Source organism: Macaca thibetana, chromosome 16 (genome assembly GCF_024542745.1).
Source record: "Macaca thibetana thibetana isolate TM-01 chromosome 16, ASM2454274v1, whole genome shotgun sequence".
In the NCBI taxonomy this organism is placed as follows: domain Eukaryota; kingdom Metazoa; phylum Chordata; class Mammalia; order Primates; family Cercopithecidae; genus Macaca; species Macaca thibetana.
Genome location: NC_065593.1, coordinates 3,173,070 through 3,191,154, shown reverse-complemented (window position 1 = coordinate 3,191,154; position 18,085 = coordinate 3,173,070). Strand labels below are relative to the sequence as shown.

General features: G+C 51.5%; 1 protein-coding gene across 2 annotated transcripts in view; it reads left to right on the top strand.

Moving 5' to 3' along the window:
• The window catches only part of MYO15A (myosin XVA), a 74,437-nt gene extending 59,202 nt beyond the window's left edge, over window positions 1-15,235 (top strand). For both annotated transcript variants that reach the window (XM_050763361.1, XM_050763362.1), the window contains 6 exons: window positions 885-1,045; window positions 2,100-2,233; window positions 6,736-6,869; window positions 7,258-7,391; window positions 8,878-9,018; window positions 14,207-15,235. In XM_050763361.1, the coding sequence (XP_050619318.1) occupies window positions 885-1,045; window positions 2,100-2,233; window positions 6,736-6,869; window positions 7,258-7,391; window positions 8,878-9,018; window positions 14,207-14,308 (806 nt within the window). In that variant the 3' untranslated portion in view covers window positions 14,309-15,235. The remainder of the gene's footprint in view (window positions 1-884; window positions 1,046-2,099; window positions 2,234-6,735; window positions 6,870-7,257; window positions 7,392-8,877; window positions 9,019-14,206) is intronic.
• Window positions 15,236-18,085: the final 2,850 nt, after the last annotated feature.

The following is an 18,085-nucleotide window of genomic DNA, read 5'->3' as shown; positions in this document are numbered from 1 at the left end:
CAGCCTCTGCTTCTGGTCTCACATCTCCTCCTCTGACTCTGACCCTTCTGCTTTCCTCTTATGAGGACCCCTGTGCTGATGATGTTGGGCCTGCTTGGATAATCCAGGATCATCTCCATCTCCAGATCCTTAACTTAATCACATCTGCAGAGTGCCTTTTGCCAGGAAGGTGACATATTCATAAGTTCTAGGGATTAGGACCTGGACATCTTTGCAGGGGTCATTATTCAGCGTGCCACAGAAGTTGTGACTTATCCACAGTCACATAGTGGTAATCATGTAATCATACCAAACCCCCTCTCTTTAGTAAGATTTTACTGCAGGTGTGAGATGGGTGGCAAAAATGTCAGTGCAAGAGAGGAAAACTTGAGCCTCTCCCAGGCTCAGACCCCAATCCTCCCCACCCCCACCTATGCCAAGTGCCTGGCAAGGGGTCTCTCCTGAAGGAGGTCTGCAGAAAGCTACCCACTAGGTCTTGTAGTCTGAGGCCTCTTGTGTTTGTCCTTGTCCCCAGCCTCCTCTGGAAAGGAGCTGGGCCTTCTCTGAGCATAATGCAGGGCATTTTCCCAGATCCAGGCAGGCCACACTGGGGGCACTCTTCAGCAGCCCCTCTTTCCCCGGGAGAAATGGAGCATTACTTAAAGCTTTGCATTGGAGTTATTACCATCTGTGGTCATCAACATTTCAATAAAACATAGGACACCCCATTCAACAAACACGCTCTCCTTTAATGAGGAAGCTGTGTCCCAGAACAGGCAGGTGGCTTGTCCGAGGTGATACCTCAGCTGGGTAGCAGGTTGGGGTCTGTACACATGCTCTGTACGTGTACACACGTGTGTGTGCACATATGCCCCCACCCAGCCCTGTCTCCCTGCTCTCTGCAGGCCAGCATGTGTGCCCACTCAGTCGCCGTGCTTACATCCTGGATGTGGCCTCAGAGATGGAGCAGGTGGACGGCGGCTACATGCTGTGGTTCCGGCGTGTGCTCTGGGATCAGCCACTCAAGTTCGAGAATGAGCTATATGTGACCATGCACTACAACCAGGTCAGCACACGTGGGCTTCTCTGGACTCTGGGACCTTCTAGGCTCCCCTGGGCCTGTGAGTCAGACTCCACAGCTGTGGCGTTTGAAGTGTTCATGATTCAGGCCCTGTGGACATCTCTAACCCTGATGCCTCTGCTCCCCTATGTGGTCTCTTTGGAGAAGTCGAAACAGCCCTCACTACCTTTGAGGGCCTTTGTGCATGCCATCCCTCCATCTGCACTTCCCAGCTTATTTAAGTCCTTCCCAGCAAGCTGTCCCCAAACAACACGTCTTCCATTAGGCCCTCTTTGCGTTCCCCTTTCCTTCAGATGTCTTCCTCCTCTGAACATGGGCCTGTCCTTTGCTCCAAGTGCTAAGCCAGGGTTTGCTAGTATTGTCACTTTTGTCTGTGTGTTATTCTGTGAGACTTGGAAGTCCTCTAAGTCAGGATCGTGGAGTTTACAAAGTCTGGGTTCTCTCCTACTGAGCCAGTATGTGTGGAAGTGCTTGAACAGAAAGTGTGTGTTTTTGTGGAACTGGTGCCAAAACTTCAGGAATTGTACACAATATGGTCACGTAGCTTTTGTGGTCACATGGTGTCACTGTTGAAGCATAGCCCTGTGCAGTCCGGCACCATGCTACTCAATGTGAGGCTTGTGGACTGGCAAATCCTCAAGTCCCACCTCAGACCTCCTGCCTCAGAGCCTCTGGAGCCCAACCTGGCCGTCTATTTTGGCAAGCCCTCCTGTGGCTCAGGCACACTCAGTTTTGAGAAACAGCAGGCCTGATAGATACATGACCACACTGCAGTGTTGATGCTCTGCTCTCACCAGCCAACCCACATCCTGGCAAGGTTGCTGTGGGGACTCCCTCATGGGCATCAAGGCCACAGCCCTCCCACATCACCCTTATGTGCTTCTGCCATCATTCCCCAAAACCCAGGAAAGTAATAGGCCATCCTACCCCAGAAGAGGATGGGGCTGCAATCATTAAACATGCACGTCCCCAGTCTCCTGCAGCCAAGTGCCCATACGTGTGCCTGCCTGGCAGCCCCTTACCCAGGTGCTCCCTGCAGGTCCTGCCTGACTATCTGAAGGGCCTCTTCAGCAGTGTGCCAGCCAGCCAGCCCAGCGAGCAGCTGCTGCAGCAGGTGTCCAAGCTGGCTTCACTGCAGCATCGCGCCAAGGACCACTTCTACCTGCCGAGCGTGTGAGCACCTGCCCTCCTGTCTCAGCTGGGGTGGACAGGCAACCCTGCCCTCTCAGCCCACCTCCACCCGCCTCAGAGCTGGCTGTCCCCAGGCCCCCAGACTCCCCTCTTATACCAGTGGGGCTGTCTGGGAAGGGGCTCTCCTTGCCTGGGGGCTGAAGTTTTCCAACTAGCCACAGGAGCTGGGACCCCGCCTCTCTTTCGCAAGTTGCTTCTGGTTGATATTATTAGCTCAGAACAAAGGTAATGTTAAAAAAAGGTTTCAGGACACATGTTCCCTGTGGTCCAGGAAATACACGTGGCTATGCAGAAAGATTTAGCCACAAAAACATTCACTGCAATGCTGCTACAAGAGCAAAAGATCAGAAGTAACCTCAATATCCAGCAACAGGGAGGAGTCAAGTAAATTATGGGTGTTAGCCTTTATTTACTTATATATTTAATTAATTATTGATTTTTTCTTTATTTTTTAAAAACGATATACCACTTTTTATAGAGACAGGGTCTTGCTCTGTTGCCCAGGCTGAACTTTTTTATTTTTGTAGAAACAGCGTCTTGCTACTTTGCCCAGGCTGATCTTGAACTCCTGGGCTCAAGTAACCCTCCTGCCTCAGCCTCCCAAAGCAGTGGGATTACAGGCATGAGCCACCCTGGCTGGCCTAGACAGCCTTTAAACTGGTGTTCTCTAAGTTATAATTAATGCTCACAGTGTACATCAGTCATTCTCAAATTTTTGGTCTCAGGACCTTTTTACACTCTTGAAAAGAGCACCTCAGCCGGGCGCGGTGGCTTACACTTGTAACCCCAGTACTTTGGGAGGTCGAGATGGGCGGATCACCTGAGGTCAGGAGTTTGAGACCAGCCCGGCCAACATGGTGAAACCCCCTATCTACTAAAAATACAAATTAAAAAAAAAAAATTAGCCGGGTGTAGTGGCGGGCCCCTGTAATCCCAGCTACTCAGGAGGCTGAAGCAGGAGAATCACTTGAACCCCGGAGGTGGAGGTTGCAGTGAGCCAAGATTGTGCCATTGTACTCCAGCCTGGGTGACAAGAGCGAAACTCCATCTCAAAATAATAATAATAATAATAGGCTGGGCCCTGTGGCTCACGCCTGTAATCCCAACACTTTGGGAGCTGAGGTGCATGGATCACCTGAGGTCAGGGGTTCAAAACCATACTGGCCAACATGGTGAAATCCCGTCTCTATTTTAAACACAAAATTAGCCAGGCGTGGTGGCACATGCCCATAATCCCAGCCGCTTGGGAGGGTGAGGCAGGAGAATCACTTGAAACCGGGAGGCGGAGGGAGGTTGCAGTGAACCAAAATCACGCCATTGCACTCCAGCCTGGGTAAGAAGAACAAAACTCCGTCTCAAAAAATAAAAATTAATAATAATAATAATAATAACAGGACCTCGTGGCTGGGCGTGTGGTGCACGCCTGTAACCCCAGGTACTTGGGAGGCTGAGGCAGAAGAATTGCTTGAACCCAAGAGGCAGAGGTTGCAGTGAGCTGAGATTGCACCACTACACTCCAGCCTGGGCAATGGAGTAAGACTCCGTCTCAAAAAAAAAAAAAAGAGGACCTCAAAGAGCTTTTGTTTATGTGGGTTATATCAGTTAATATATTTACCCTGTTAAAATATTGATGTATTAATTCAGTTAAAAATAAAAATAATAAACCCACTAAATGTCAATATAAATAACTTTTTATGAAAAATGAGTATATTTTCAAAAAAAATTTAGTGATTCATGGGTGTGGTGGCACATGCCTGTAGTCCCAGTAACTCGAGAGGCTGAGGTGGGAGGAACACTTGAGCCTGGGAGTTCGAGGCTGCAGTGAACCGTGATTGCACCACTGGACTCCAGCCTGGGTAACAGAGCAAGAGCCTGTCTCAAAAGAAAAAAAAAAAAAAATTAGTAGGAATTTTACATTTTCAAAGCTCTGTACTTTTACATTTTCAAAGCTCTGTACTGTCTGACTTAAGGCAGCTGGGTTCCCAGATCTGCTTCTGCAGTCAGCCTGTTGCCATCTCATGTTATGTAGCCTCTGGAAAACTCCACTGTACACTTGTGAGAGAACAAGAGAGAAAACGACAAGTTCCTAGTGTTGTGATGAAAATGGTTTTCAACCCCCTCGGCCACACGTTAAGAATCCCTGGAAAAAAGAATAGTAAGATGATGTCCATACCATGTATATTCCAGCACCTGTAACACAGTAAGGGCTCAATATGTAAAACTCCTTATTTTTATTTTTATTTTATTTTTGAGACAGAGTCTCTTTCTGTCACCCAGGCTGGAGTGCAGTGGCCCTATCACGGCTCACTGCAGCCTTGACCTCTTGGACTCAAGTGATCCTCCCACTTCAGCCTCCCAGGTAGCTAGAATCACAAGTGCATGCCACAACGCCCAGCTAATTTTTTTTTTTTTTTTTTTTTTTTTTTTTTGAGACGAAGTCTCACTCTGTCACCCAGGCTGGAGTGCAGTGGTGCGATCTTGGCTCACTACAAGCTCCGTCTCCCGGGTTCACGCCATTCTCCTGCCTCAGCCTCCCGAGTAACTGGGACTACAGGCACCCACCACCATGCCTGGCTAATTTTTTTTGTATTTTTTCGTAGAGACAGGGTTTCACCATGTTAGCCAGGATGGTCTCGATCTCCTGACCTCGTGATCCGCCTGCCTCGGCCTCCCAAAGTGCTGGGATTATAGGCCTAAGCCACCGTGCCCGGCCACACCCAGCTAATTTTTAAATTTTTTGTAGAGACAGGGGTCTTACCATGTTGGCCAGACTGGTCTCGAACTCTTGGGCTCAAGTTATCCTCCCTCCTTAGCCTCCCAAAGTGTTGAGATTACAGGTGTAATCTCAACGTGCCACTGCGCCTAGCCTAAAGCTCTTTTTTTTTAAGTATGATTTTAAGTGAAAAGAGCAGGAAGCGGCCGGGCCCCAGTGGCTCACGCCTGTAATCCCAGCACTTTGGGAGGCTGAGGCAGGCGGATCACGAGATCAGGAGATCGAGACCATCCTGGCTAACATGGTGAAACCCCGTCTCTACTAAAAATACAAAAAATTAGCCGGGCGTGGTGCGGGCGCCTGTAGTCCCAGTAGTCCCAGCTACTCGGGAGGCTGAGGTAGGAGAATGGCATGAACCTGGGAGGCGGAGCTTGCAGTGAGCCAAGATCGTGCCACTGCACTCCAGCCTGGGCGACAGAGTGAGACTCTGTCTCAAAAAAGAAAAAAAAGGAAAGAAAAAAAAAAAAAAAGAGCAAGAAGAACATAAAGATCTATTCCCAATCCCGGATGAAAATAATCGAAGGCCGGGCGCGGTGGCTCAAGCCTGTAATCCCAGCACTTTGGGAGGCCGAGACGGGCGGATCACGAGGTCAGGAGATCGAGACCATCCTGGCTAACACGGTGAAACGCCGTCTCTACTAAAAAATACAAAAAACTAGCCGGGCGCGGTGGCGGGCGCCTGTAGCCCCAAGTACTCGGGAGGCTGAGGCAGGAGAATGGCATGAACCCGGGAGGCGGAGCTTGCAGTGAGCTGAGATCCGGCCACTGCACTCCAGCCTGGGCGGCAGAGCGAGACTCCGTCTCAAAAAAAAAAAATAATAATAATAATCGAGTTCTTACTTTTTGCAAGGGACCCTGCATCTGCATTATCTCAGCTATTCTTCCCAACTTCATTTTATTTTCCCTATTTACAGATAAGGCCCAGCAAGGTTATATGGCTTACTGAAGTCTAGCCAGCTAACAATGGGGGAACCAGGATCCAAAACTGGGGAGACTGGGTTCAGATGCCAGGCCCTTACCCCAGCAGTGGAAAGAAGGACAGATGTTACCCAGGGGATCTCTGGGGAGCAGGGGGTCTCTCTCCTGGCTTTCTCCCAACCCTTCCTTCACCTGCAGCTCCAGCTGGTCAGGATGGGCTGGGACTGCTATTGATATTTTCCACATGTCCAAAGAGGTAAAGGGTCTGCCTCAGGTAGCAGCCAGCATGTGTCAGAGGGAAGAGGGCTGGGACAAGCTGATGCCCAGGGGCCTCAGCCTGGAGGCCCAGCACTCCTCTGCTCAAGGCTCTGCCCAGCCCTGTGGCTGCATTGCCCACCCTGATGTTTCCTCTCACCCCTCTGGCTTTTACTTCTCCTTGGGGGCAGAAAGTATAAAGGATGAAACTGCCTTGGGTTCAAGTCTTGCCCCCACCAACCCATGCTGCTAACTCACTCAGTCACTGTGTAACCTTGAACTAGTCGGTGAACTTCTGAGAGCCTCAGTTCCCTTAACTGCAAACAGGGATCCTAGTGGTACTGGCCCTGGCCATGATTAAGCAGTACCAAGGCACTGTGGGCGCCTCTACCCCACCTTCAGCCCATTTACACTCCCTAGCATTTAGTCTTCCAGGGAGGTGCATAGATCAGGTCTGCTCTGCATGCCTGCGGCACGGTGAGGATTGCCTGAGCCTGGGAGCTCACTCGGGACCTTTTTCCCCTCCCTCCGTACACAGGCGGGAAGTCCAGGAGTACATCCCAGCCCAGCTCTACCGTACAACAGTAGGCTCGACCTGGCTCAACCTGGTCAGCCAGCACCGGCAGCAGACACAGGCGCTCAGCCCCCACCAGGCCCGTGCCCAGTTTCTGGGTAAGAGCTGCAGGGGAGGGGAGGTGATCATAGGGGGCTTTGCTGAGGAGGGTGGTCATGGAGCATGGATATGGAGGCACCTCTTTCTTTGCACAAAGGCATTTTTCAGTGCCGGTCAAGCTGAGCACCTACCTGGAGAAAACATGTCTTTACAATGTTTATGGAGATGTCACCTAGGCTCAAAGTGGCCCTGGCAGAGGAAGAAGAGCTACAAGCAGGGATAGAGGAAGAGGCCGTGAGAAGGGAGGCCAGATAGATGGGAGGAGACCCAGACTGAGGGCTCCTGCATTGGCTGGATACAGCCCAGAGAAGCTGTGCAGTTCAGGGCCATGGCTGTTGTCAGTGAACCCTGCCCAGCACGTAACTGCCACCCCCTCTCCCTGCCCAGGCCTCCTCAGCGCCTTACCTATGTTCGGCTCCTCCTTCTTCTTCATCCAGAGCTGCAGCAACATTGCTGTGCCAGCCCCTTGCATCCTTGCTGTCAACCACAATGGCCTCAACTTTCTCAGCACAGAGACTCATGTGAGTGGCCTCAGCCTGGCACTGCCATCACCACCCTCTGTTCCCTGGTCCCCTACCCCCTCCAAGGGGCCAAGACCTCCAGCCACCGAAGCCCAGTTCCACTGGTTACCACCTTTATGATCTCAGGCAAGTCTCTTGCCCTCTCTGAGCCTTGCTTTCCTCATCTGGAAAATGAGGATAAGAGTTGAGCCCACCCATAGGGCTGTTGTGAAGGTGAGATGAGGTAAAACATACCCTATGCACTCAAATAGTACATCTGTGTGCTTGGGCTGCCGTAACAAAAGACCACAGACTGAGTAACTTAAACAACAGAAGTTGATTTCTCACAATTCTGGAGGCTGGCGGTCCAAGGTCAAGGTGTCAGCAGGTCTGGTTTCTTTGGTGGTTTGCAGACAGCTGTCTTCTTGCCGCGTCCTCACATGGCCTTTCCTCTGTGTGCGCACAGCCCTGGTATCTCTTTTTGTATCCTAATTTCCTCTTATGAGGACACCTGTCATATTGGAGGAGGGCCCATCCTAACAGCTTCATTTTAACTTAGTCACCTCTTTAAAGCCCTTATTTCTAAATACATTCTGAGGCACTGGGAGTTAGGGTTTCAACATGGGAATTTGGTGGGGGACATGATTCAGCCCATATTAAGTAGGACCTGTTACCCCCTTAGTTTTTGCTCCCAGAACTAGACCCTGAGACAGGGATTCCAGGGCAAGTGGTTGATTTAGAGTTGATTCCAGGAAACACTGGAGTGAGGAAGTGAGACAGGGAAGGGATGGAGCCAGTAGAGGGGGTGTTAGCAAGCAAGTTGCTGATGTGGGCACCTGGAGGTCAGTCCAGCTGGGGAGCCCTGAGAGATAGCCTAGGGCTTTGCTTCTGTCCTGGGAACAAGGGAGCTGGGGTGTCTATTCAACACTTCCCATCTGTCATTAGCAAGGGCTTCTTTCTGAGGCATTAACTCTCTATCACTCTGACTTTCCCTGTATGTGGTCTAAGTTTGCTTCCTGGGCCAGAAGAAAAGCCCCTAGACAGGGTAGGTACTTGACTCACATCTGTAACCCTAGCACTTAGGGAATCAGAGGCAGGAGGATTCCTTGAGCCCAGGAGTTTGAGACTGGCCTGGGCAACACAGGAGGCCCTGTTTTCCACAAAAAGGAAATTTTAAAAAGAGGTGCCGGTGTTCACAAGAAGCAACTTTGATGTGAAGTTCAGGGCACCAATACCTCTGTATCCCAAGCACTTAGAACACTTAGAGCAGTCCCTGGCACATGGTAGATGCATCATCAGTATTTGTTGAATCAATTTCACAGGTGAGGAAACTGAGGTCCAGAGAGGTAAAGTGATTTGCTCAAAGTCACACAAGTCACTGGGGAACTGGTACTTGAACTGGAGTGAGTCTCGTGCCTCCTATAGATCTGATTTGCAGGGGAGGGGTAAGAGTGGTTGAGACTGTCCTCACCCACAGGCCTGTCTGGCCCCTCTCCCCTACTCCCAGGAATTGATGGTGAAGTTCCCCCTGAAGGAGATCCAGTCGACGCGGACCCAGCGGCCCACGGCCAACTCCAGCTACCCCTACGTGGAGATTGCGCTAGGGGACGTGGCGGCCCAGCACACCTTGCAGCTGCAGCTGGAGCAGGTGGGCCCAGCCCTCAGCCCAACATTACCTTCACTGGGCCCTTCTCTGGGCCTGGCTCCAAGATATGTCAGGTCCCTGCCATGTCCCAGGGAGTATCCAGGCCAGTGCATGGGACAGAACCAACCACAGCGCAGCACAGAACTGCAGATCATTATGGTGGTCATCCAGGGAAGCAACTTGGCAGTGGGAACATGGCAAAGGGCAGTATGGAGCCATAGAAGATTGGTGACAGGGCAAGGACACTAGAGGTTTGAGAAAGTTCACCTGGGCTGAGATGTGGAGGCTGGATTGTAGGCCCCAGGACTGAGGGTGGAGAAACTGGGCTTCCTGTGTGACAGATGGTAAAACTGAGACCCACCTGTCCTGGGCCTTCCTATGTTTGCAGCAATTGTGGCTGTTACTTAAAAGGCAGGGGTGAGACAGGCACTGTGGCTCATGCCTGTAATCCCAGCACTTTGGGAGGCTGAGGCAAGGCAAGAGGATTACTTGAACCCAGGAGTTTGAGACCAGGCAACATAGTGAGACCTAGACTCTGCAAAAATTAAAAAAAAAAAAAAGTGCCTATAGTCCTAGCTATTCAGGAGGCTGAGGCGGAAGGACTTCTTGAGCCCAGGAGTTGGAGTTCGAGGCTGCAGTGAGCTGTGATGGTGCCACTGCACTCCAGCCTGGGTGACAACGTGAGACCCTATCTCTAAAATAAAATGTAAAAAAGCATGGATTGGCCGGGCGCGGTGGCTCAAGCCTGTAATCCCAGCACTTTGGGAGGCCGAGACGGGCGGATCATGAGGTCAGGAGATCGAGACCATCCTGGCTAACACGGTGAAACCCCGTCTCTACTAAAAATACAAGAAAATTAGCCGGGCGAGGTGGCGGGTGCCTGTAGTCCCAGCTACTCGGGAGGCTGAGGCAGGAGAATGGCGTGAACCCGGGGGAGCGGAGCTTGCAGTGAGCCAAGATCGCGCCACTGCACTCCAGCCTGGGGCACAGAGCAAGACTCCGTGTCAAAAAAAAAAAGCATGGATGACCTCTAGGCTCCTGTCCAAGTCTCACAGCCTCCTGGGGTCAGGGCAGGACTAGCGTTTTCACTCCACTGAAGAGATAGGATTCAGGCCCAGAGAAGGGGCAGAATTGAGGTTGACACCCACACGTCTGCCCTGTCCAGCCTGTGACATCCCCCCTCCAGGTCTGGGCCCAGCACCACTCCCATGACAGGGCCTGTCTTGGAGCGGGGGATTTCCCAGGGCAAGGGGAAAGACTTCCACTGCCCTAGCCCTGCCTCTGAGGGACAGGACCAAAGTCTCCTTGGCCCCCTGTGCCTCTTGGAGAGCCTGTTACTTGGGTCTAGGGTCCTAATGCACTCCCCACCACACCCCAATCTGCTCCTGCCTGGGGTCACATAGATCCTTGCCTTACCCACTGGTAGCCTTGGGCCCCAGGCCTGCCGCCTCCTTCCCAGAGGCCACCTCCCTGAGCCCGTACAATGGCTCTGTGGTGTTCTCCTACCTCCTTTTTTTTTTTTTTTTTTTTTTTTCCAGTAGAGACAGGGTCTTGGTATGTTGCCCAGACTAGTTTTAAATTCCTGGCCTCAAATGATCCTCCCACCTCAGTTTCCCAAAGTACTGGGATTATAAGTGTGAGCCACCGCACCCAGCCTTCTCCAACCTTCTTGTATGAACCTGGTCATTTCTTCTTTGGTTCTTTTCTGGTCCTTCCTCCCCTAGACAATCTTTTTTTTTTTTTTTTTTTTTTTTTTGAGACAGAGTCTTGCTCTGTTGCCCAGGCTGGAGTGCAGTGGTATGATCTCAGCTCACTGCAACGTCCACCTCCTGGGTTCAAGCGATAATCCCACCCCAGCCTCCTGAGTAGCTGGGACTGCAGGTATGTGCCACAACGCCTGGCTAATTTTTGTATTTTTAGTAGAGATGGGGTTTCACCATTTTGGCCAGGTTGGTCTCGAACTCCTGACCTCAAGTGATCCATCCACCTTAGCTTCCCAAAGTGTAGGGAGGGGCATACAGGCGTAAGCCACCACTCCTGGCCCCCTAGACAATCTCTAAACGTTGCTGAGTCTGGGCCTTTCCCCAGGGCGCCCTATCTGATACTGAGGCTTTCAAAACCATGTCTACCATCACAGCATCCATATTTCTACCTCCTGCCCAGACTACTTGAGCTCCAGGCTCCCTCAGCATCCCCCTTGGAGACCAACAGTCCTCTACAGCTTTCCTCCCAATCCTTCCAGGCACTCAGGCCCCAAATCTGGGAGTCCTTCCCATCCCTGTCCCTTCCTCTCATGACCTCTGTGGCCTCCTCTGCCACCTCCCTCCCCTCTGCTCATTCCTCCAGCCACCCTGGCTCCCTTGTGCTGAGTTTGTTCTCCCTGCCCTGGGTCCTCTGCCCTCACTGTCCTCTCCACTTGGAACGCTCTTCCCTGATTCAGCACAGGGCCCATTGTCTCCCTTTATTTGGGTTTCAACACAAATATCACCTTTTTCTAGAAGCCTTCCCTAACCCTCGTCCCTAAGAACTCATGATCCATGCCTCCATAGCCCTTATTATGCCTTGGAAATCATTTAGTTATTTGTTTATGTATTATCTCCTTATATTCATCCGTTTTATGTTGCTATAAAGGAATACCTGAGGCTGCATAATTTACAAAGAAAAGAGGTTCATCTGGCTCACGGTTCTGCAGGCTGTGCAAGAAGCATGGTGCCAGCATCTGCTTGGCTTCTGTGGAGGCCTCAGGAAGCTTTTACTCAAGGCAGGAGGCAAAGGGGAAGCAGGCACATCGCATGGCAAGAGAGGGAATGAGAGAGAGAGGGTCCAACCAACCAGCTCTTGTGTGAACTATTAGAGTGAGGACTCATGAATTACCTCCGGTAACCAAGCCATTCATGAGGGATTTGCCTCCAAGACCCAACACCTCCCACCAGGCCCTGTCTCCAACATTGGGGATCACATTTCTTTTTTTTTTTTTTTTTTTTTGAGACAGTATCTTGCTCTGTCGCCTACACTGGAGTAATCTCGGCTCACTACAACCTCTGCCTCCCCAGTTCAAGTGATTCTCCTGCCTCAGCCTGCCAAATACCGGGATTACAGGCACGCGCCACCACGCCTGGCTATTTTTTTGTATTTGAGTAGAGACAAATTTTGCCCTGTTGGCCAGGCCAGTCTCGAACTCCTGGCCTCAAGTGATCCGCCCACCTTGGCCTCCCAAAGTGCTGGAATTACAGGCATGAGCCACCATGCCTGGCCGGGGATCACATTTCAACATGAGATTTGGGAGGGACAAATATCCAAACTGTATCATTCCCCCATCAGAATGTCAGCTCCAAGAGAGCAGGACTGTGTCCATCTTGTTCGTGCTGTGTCCATAACTCAGTGCCTGGAACATAGTAGATGCTCAATACATATTTGTTGGTTGCAGGGGTGGGTGGGTGGATGGATGGATGGATGGATGAAGGCCTCTTTGGTTTTCGTACTTCCTTGCAGCACCACGTGACCTCCTTATGCTGCCATCTCTGCCTCTGGCCTGTATGTGTCAGGGGCTACATTCATTCACTCATTCAGCATAGGTCCATTGAGCATCTCTGTGTAGCAAAGATACTGAGGTGACTGAGAGTCCCTCAACCCTGGCCCTCACAGAGCCTCAAGTCTCAGATATAAAATATACCTTGATCAGTGCTGGCAGGGTGTACAGGGGACCTGAGCTATCTGGGAGGTAATCAGGGAGAGCTTCCAGGAGGAGGTGATGTCTGAGTGCAGCAGTGTTGCACCAACAGACCTGGGTCCCCATCCTGCCCACCTCTGACAGGCTGTGTGAGGGGATCTTGAGGCATCCCTGCTTCTCACTGAGCCTCAGGTTCCACACTGTCAAATGCAGCAACAATCCCAGAAAGGCCTAGAACATGGCAGCCTGTGGGTAGGTAAAGGATTGGCTGGAGGAGAAGACTCCATTTGCACATGCTGATTTAATTAGCCGAGGTGGCCCCCAAGGCAGGGCCAGCATAGCTAACCTCAGCAGAGAGCACTTCAGAGTGTGATCCTCAGGTCTCTTACCATCCAGGTTCAAATCCCACCACCTACCAGTTGTGCAGTCTGGAGCTTCAAGGCTCTGTGCCTCAGTTTCCCCACCTGTGGAATGGGATATAATAGCTCCTGTCTCTTAGAGACACTGGGGGGATTAAAACAGGTAGGACACATCAGGCCTTTAGGACAAGGCCTGGCACACAGTTACCACTCAGAGTGCTGCTAACATGATTTTCCTTTCTCAGAGCAGCTTCCCTGGGGGGATTCCAACAATGGCTTCCATCTGAGAACCACATTCAGAGATTGATTTCCGCAATTCCCTGATGCCTTCCCCTACTCCGCTCCAACTGGGAGCACTGAGCCTGGGTCACTGCCCATTGTGCACTGTGGGAGCCAGGCGGTAACCATGGCAACAGACAGTTAGAAACTGTTACCATTTATTGATTGGATTCATACTTTTTAAATCTAAAGCATTTACATGTGGCCGGGCATGGTGGCTCACGCCTGTAATCCCAGCCCTTTGGGAGGCCGAGGCGAGCAGATCATGAGGTCAAGAGATGGAGACCATCCTAGCCAACATGGTGAAACCCCATCTCTACTAAAAATGCAAAAATCAGCTGGGCATAGTGGTGCGTGCTTGTAGTCCCAGCTACTCGGGAGGCTGAGGCAGGAGAATGGCTTAAACCTGGGAGGCGGAGGTTGCCGTGAGTCGAGATCGCACCATTGCACTCCAGCCTGGTGACAGAGCGAAACTCTGTCTCAAAAAAAAAAAAAAAAGAATTTACATGCAGTAAAGCCTCACTGAATCCTCACCACAGCCCTGTCTGTGAGGCAGTCCCCTGGTCAATTGTGACTTTACAGATGAGGCCACTGAAGCTCAGAAAGGTGAAGCGATAGACCCTAGGTCACACGGCTCACACGGAGCAAAGCCAGCAGAGGCACTTAGTCTCCTGCTTGCTTACCCCTTGCATCCCACACCCCACCATTTGGCCTTCCAGTTCTTCATGCTCCTCTCAGGCCCTGGGGGAGGTGGGGACAAGGGTTCCTGCATGAATGGTGGTCTCCACCTATCTCCCAACCACCTCTCCATTCTGTACATCCCACCCCAAGGTAAGAGCTGGGCAAGTGTTGGGTGGGCATGGACTGTCACTGTCACCTGCAGGGACTGGAACTGTGTCGTGTGGTGGCTGTGCACGTGGAGAACCTGCTCAGTGCCCGTGAGAAGCGGCTCACATTGCCCCCCAGCGAGATCACCCTGCTGTGACCCGGCTCCCAGCCCTCCAGTACCTTCTCCAGAAGACTCACTGTGTGGCCTCAGAGAAATCACTAGACCTCTCAGGATCAATGACCCCTGTAAGGGGCCAGAGCCTTGGAGGACACTAAGAGGAGGCAGGAGGAGCAACTAAAATCCCCAAGAACCCAAGAAGACCCATCCTGAATTGGGATGGAATGGCAGCATGCAGACTTGGGTCAGATAGCAGGAGGAACTTTCAAAAGTCTGGCCCATGGTGCAGTGGAGCAGAAGGCAGGACCATGAGGCCTTCTGCCACGTACACATTGCAGACCCTGCCCCTAACTCCTGCCTATGGCACAGAAGCCCCACACCAGTTGCCTAGACGAACTAGACTCTGCCTTTGGTTTACTCAGGGTCTGATGTTGGAATCTGCTCCAACTCCACATCCTAGCACCTACATGTCCTTCTAAGGGGCCCCTCCCTGTGCTGCCAGTCAGCCTGGATTTCTGGTCTTTGGTTATTTCTGTGCAAACAAAAGGTGTGCCTGGCAGCCATTTCTCCATGGAGTTGCTAAGTGGCTGGAAAACAAGCCTGAGGGAGGAGGCAGGAGTTGGAGTTACCTTAGGCCCCTGACTCATTGCCTACGAACAGACCATCCCCCACTCCTTGGGTATCCCCAACCCCAAGCCCCCATCACTTGATGGGCCACACAAGTTTGAGTGGTATAAGGGAGAAATCTGGGAAAAGGCTTCTTGGAAAATGGGACATTCGCATTGAGTTTTGAAAGATAAGTAGGAGTTTGCTAAGAATAGATGGAAGAGAGCGGGATAAACATTCCAAAGAAAATCATGTTTGTTCCCTGCTGTATCTTCCATAACCTAGGAGGATGCCTAACAGAGAGTAAGCACTTAAAAAATATTTGTCATATGAATGAAAAAATAAACGAATGAATGTTGACAGAAAGTGCTGGTGCTTTGGGGAGCTTGTGCTGGGCAGGGAACACTTGGGAATGGGAGATTAGATAGGTAGATGGGGGCATAGTTGCAAGATCCATGGCAGCAGCAATACCTACTGTGAACGAGGCGAATACCAGGCGCTGGCAGTTAATCACAGTCAAATCACCGCAAACTAGGATAAGACCTGTGAGTGGGAGTTAGCTAGGGAATGAGGAGAGAGAACAACATATGCAGGGGCCCTGAGGTGCGCATTACTTGTAGCAGGATCTGAGACTGAAGAGGCGGGCCAAGACAGTTTGGATAGGGCTTCTGGGATACATTAAGAACTTAGGATTTCTGGGCTGGGTGCAGTGGCTCACGTCTGTAATCCTGGCACTTTGGGAGACTGAGGCAGGCGGATTTCCTGAGCTCAGGAGTTCGAGACCGGCCTGGGCAATATGGTGAAACCCCGTTTCTACTGCAATATGAATAATATATAGGGCAGTGTGCCCCTGTAATCCCAGCTACTCAGGAAGCTTAGGCAGGTGAATTGCTTAAACCCAGGAGGCAGAGGTTGCAGTGAGCCAAGATCATGCCACTGCACTCCAGCCTGGGTGACAGAGTGAGACTCCATCTCCGGGAAAAAAAAAAAAAAAAAAAGAATTTAGGATTTCTGGGCCAGGCATGGTGACTAACACTTGTAATCCCAGCACTTTGGGAGGCTGAGGCCCGTGGGTCACTTGAGCTTAGGAGTTTGAGACCAGTCTGGCCAACATGGTGAAACCCCGCCTCTACTAAAAATACAAAAATTAGCCAGGCATGGTGGCATGTGCCTGTAATCCCAGCTACTCAGGAGGCTGAGACACAAGAGTCACTTGCACCCAGGAGGTGGCAGTTGCAGTGAGCCGAGATCATGCCACTGTACTTCAGCCTGGGCGACAGAGCGAGACTCGGTCTCAAAAAAAAAAAAAAAAAAAAAAAAAAATTTTTAGGATTTCATTCCAACAGCCATGAGGAGCCTTCAAAGGTTTTCCAGAGAGGGAAGGGGAGGTGCAACCTGCACAGATTGTACTTTGTAAAAGCCATTCTGACCACTGAACAAAGAGTGAATGTAGGAGTTGGCCGCTGCAGTGTTAGCTGGAAAACTTGTCATGGATTCTAGTGGTGGTGATGGGTGGGGAGAACTTGGGAGAGATTAGAAGGTCCAGCTGGCAGGACTAGGGGGTCAATCAGACCATCCCAGGATGGAAAGGATCAAGAAAGAGCCCCTGATACAACTGCCACAGGATTGTCCCGCTTTTCACCACTGTCTTGGGTTGGCTTTACCCAGAAGCAGACCCCAAGGTGAGGAAAGTAAGGAACTCACCAGAAAGAGTGTGGTGTCAATCAAGTTACCACTGCACAGGGGCTGTGCCTGGTGGCAGCTCACCTAACCCCTGGGGTTCTGCCTGCGGCGCTGATGCCCCCTCAGTATAGGGACTCCCCAAAACAGAGCACAGTGGGCTCCAACATGAGGCAGCCCTAAGTCCTGCCCTCTGCCCCTCATTTCTCAGTGTTGTGAGATCATACATGGTGTGTGTGAGGGGGAGGGGGTGTCAGGCTAATTACTTTTGCCCCAAAACCTTTTCCCTAGTCGAGCTAAACTGTGAGGCTCAGGAAGGGATGATGTGGCAGAATGAAAGCAAGGGGGCCCTTTTGGCTTTCAGAATAGGACTGGGGCCTCCCACACAGACTATAAGCGGTTCTTGGAAGTAGATCGTCCAGGTTGAGCCACAATGTGAATCACCTCTTCTCTAGGTTGACAGCCTCTCCCATCCTGGACACTGCAGTGGAAGCTTCCCTGTGTTCCTCCCTGACTGTTCTTGAGCTAGGACTCTCCCCTCTCTGAGCCCCAGTGAGGGACAGCACAGATTCTGGAACCAGGCAGCCTGGGTTTGAGTCATCACTAGGCCACATACTCGCTGTATGGCCTTGGGCAAGTCATTTCACCTCTCTGGGCCTGTTTCCCTATATATACAATGGTAATAATAATGATGTCCCCCTCATTGAAGTGTTTGGACGATTAATTGGGCTAGTATATGTACAGGTCCTGGCACATAGTAAAAACTTGGGAATTTTTTTTAAAAATGTCCATTCCAGGCTGGGCGAGGTGGCTCACGCCTGTAATCCCAGCACTTTGGGAGGCCGAGGCGGGAGGATCTTGTGCCCAGGAGTTCCAAGACCAATTTGGGCAACATGGTGAAACCCCATCTCTACTAAAAACGGAAAAATTAGCGGGGTGTGGTGGTGCATGCCTGTAGTTCCAGCTACTCAGGAGGCTGAGGTGTGGGAGGATCGCTTGAACCCGGGAGGTCGAGGTTGCAGTCAGCCGAGATAGTGACACTGCACTCCAGCCTCGGCAACGGAGGAGTAGGACGAGGACGAGGAGGAGGAGGAAGAGGAGGAGGAGGAGGAGGAGGAGGAGGAGGAGGAGGAGACTGGTGATAAGGAACTGGCATTTCAGGTGGCGGAAACATCCTGGGCAAAGGCCAGGAGGTGAGACACAGTATGCTTGTAGACCTGGCTTACAGGATGAGGACCGGGCTGGGGCTCATGTACGTGGAAAGAGAGGAGAGGAGGAGCCAAGGCCAGAAGGGTCTTGAAGAAAAGCTTTGAGCGCCAAATAAAGCAGGGGAACTTTATCCTGGGGAGACATGGGAGATTTTCCAGCAGAACCCCCCCATTTGTTGGAGCCCTCCAGTGCATCCGGCACGGCCACGCCTTTTTGTCTCGTTTTGGAGCTCTGTCGCCCAGACGGGAGTGCAGTGGCGCGATCTCGGCTCTCTGCAACCTCAAGCCCTTGGGCTCAAGGGGTCCTCCCACCTCAGCCTCC